Source organism: Dromiciops gliroides, chromosome 3 (genome assembly GCF_019393635.1).
Source record: "Dromiciops gliroides isolate mDroGli1 chromosome 3, mDroGli1.pri, whole genome shotgun sequence".
Lineage (NCBI taxonomy): Eukaryota > Metazoa > Chordata > Mammalia > Microbiotheria > Microbiotheriidae > Dromiciops > Dromiciops gliroides.
In genome coordinates this window covers 141808060-141810393 of record NC_057863.1, presented here as the reverse complement: position 1 = coordinate 141810393, position 2334 = coordinate 141808060, and the positions used below count along the sequence as shown (strand labels likewise).

The 2334-nt window shown below is 42.6% G+C and overlaps 1 protein-coding gene across 1 annotated transcript; it reads left to right on the top strand.

The window, feature by feature from the left end:
- Positions 1 to 1600: 1600 nt before the first annotated feature.
- LOC122746324 (single-pass membrane and coiled-coil domain-containing protein 4-like) lies at positions 1601 to 1780 on the top strand. The gene has a single exon (XM_043991848.1). It carries the CDS (start codon positions 1601 to 1603, stop codon positions 1778 to 1780), a length of 180 nt encoding a protein of 59 aa, XP_043847783.1.
- The last annotated feature ends 554 nt before the right edge of the window (positions 1781 to 2334 follow it).

The following is a 2334-nucleotide window of genomic DNA, read 5'->3' as shown; positions in this document are numbered from 1 at the left end:
CTACTGTACTATGTATTGTCTGTAAGTATGTACATATCCCATCTACCAATGGTAAGTGGAATTCTCTTTGCAGAAGTTTTTGTAAAATTTTTTAGTGTGTTTTGGCCATATGGTGGAATCCCTGCCTGCCATGGCAATGAGGCCAGAGCTGAGTAAGCAGACAATTTTTAGGGAATATTTTTCTGACCCTTAGTCACACAAGGAGGTGAGTAGTGAAGTACTTAAAAGGCTGCTCGGATACTCAGATGGCTTTCTGAATCCCACTGCTTCTTCCAGTGAGTAGAAAACCCTATCACCTGGGATACCTGTGTTTAGGTTTGTGGCTACAGCTCCTAGTGTATCTGCACCTGCTTTTTTCTAACTTGCCTATCACCACAGGAATTTGAAATAGGTAAAAATGGCAGGACCGATCTCTTTTGACTCATGCATAAATTGGATTTAAATGAGGTGGAATTGCATGAAGTTATTGGCTTTACTATCTCTTCCACTATCCTCACAGACCAGTGGCAGGACAGAGTCAAGATGACTGGTGATGGCTCAAGATGCAGTGAATGATCTTGTTGCCTTCACTCTATAACCAAGCTCTAACTGCTCCACAGTGCCCGCTTCAGCTGCTTTCATAGATGTTAGAACAAATTGTTCTTATCTTCCCATTGCTCCACGGGAAATCCAAATGCTTGGGGTTGTAACGATTGGAATGACGCCACCTGCTGGAGACTTACTAGACACCCCCCCTAACTCACCAATGGGTTTGAGACTCTTCAGCAACCCTCAACCTGGTGTAGCCCATCTGCTGAAACAATTTACTGGGGTATGGCCACTGAACATGCTACAGCTTCTTGGAGTCACAGGTGAGATAGTTAGATAGGTCAGGTAGATATCAAAGGTAGAAAGCAAGACTCAATAGGACTTAGTAGCCCTCTCACCAGACGTAAGTCTTCCCTGATCACATTCTATACCCCTATAGGCACAGAGAACAGTATTTAATGATACATTATTAGAATTTGTACCATTTAGTGCATATATTATTTTGTTTGTTTTTTCTCATTGATTCAATTTTTCTCAACCATTTTATCTCACCATTTTTAACTCCTTTAATTAACTTCTTTAATTATTATCTAACCTTGATAAGCATACACAAAAGGAAACTAGGCTGTATTTGGAATTCTGTGAATGCTCATGGATAAAGTGGAAAAATCAAATATGTCTCCAAAGTGACTTCTGAGTGTAACTATTATCAAAATGATATCTTTCCTGATGCAGTGTATCTCTGCTGCTAATTTGGGAAATAAAGATATGAAGATAAAATCATGAGCAGAGGGTGCCTCTTGCTCCCGTGTCCAGCCTGCTGGGACAGGGGAGAGGAGAGGGAGCGAAAGCACCAGCGGCTCCTGCCACCTGCCACATATTACTCTCGGCTGCGGCAGTGAGGCAGGAAGCCGAGGTTATAGGGTCTGAGAAGAACTCTGGTCTGGCTGGAATCTCCTGGGTGTTCTGGCTGGTCTTCATTCAGAAAGCAGCAAGTCCGAAGCAGAAAGAACTAGACACCTTCCTTAACACCCAGTTCTGGGAAAGCTTTCCCAGGTTCCTCCTGGTAAGGATGAGGCAGCGCAAAGGGAAAGCCAAAAAGGAGACTTCAAAAGATAAGAAGGAGCAGAAGCAAGCTGTGGAGGAAGCGCGGCAGCAAATCACCACCATCATGCTGCCTACGCTGACTGTGGTGGTGGTCCTGATCGTGGTGTTTGTCTATGTTGCCATGTGCCCCACCACCACTGAATGAGCCATGCCCCACCCCACCTCAGGACCGGAGAGGGGACTATATCAGTAGAAAAAAAAGGAGCCAGAGAAGAAAAGCCAAAAAGAAAAAAAAAAGATTGCTTCCAATTCCAGAGATTTTATTGAAACTGAGCCTGAAGCTGCCTTATCTCCTCTGGCCTTGCGCTTGATTAAAGTTTGTCAGTTCTCTTGGAATGTAATATGAAATGTATTATCAGTGAAGGTGCCATACACCTTAAGGTCCACTTCATGTGCCTTTCAGACTTAAAAAAGTGGTGTTTCTTTCTAAAACTGATGCATATGTAGCTCAAACTGGAGAAGGGAGAAATCTGCCGTGCCAACAACCTGTATAAATCAGCTTCCACTCATCCTTGTCATCTAGAGCATAATCATTCATACATGCGCTTCACCACTTCCTAAGGGACTGTACATCTCTGTGCTTCATGTGATTTGAAATATATCAACTCGAAGGTGAAATATTTATGTTTGGAATAAAGGAGATTATAGCCTTTAAAAAAAGATAAAATTATTCCATGGATATAAGCATGTAACTTTAGG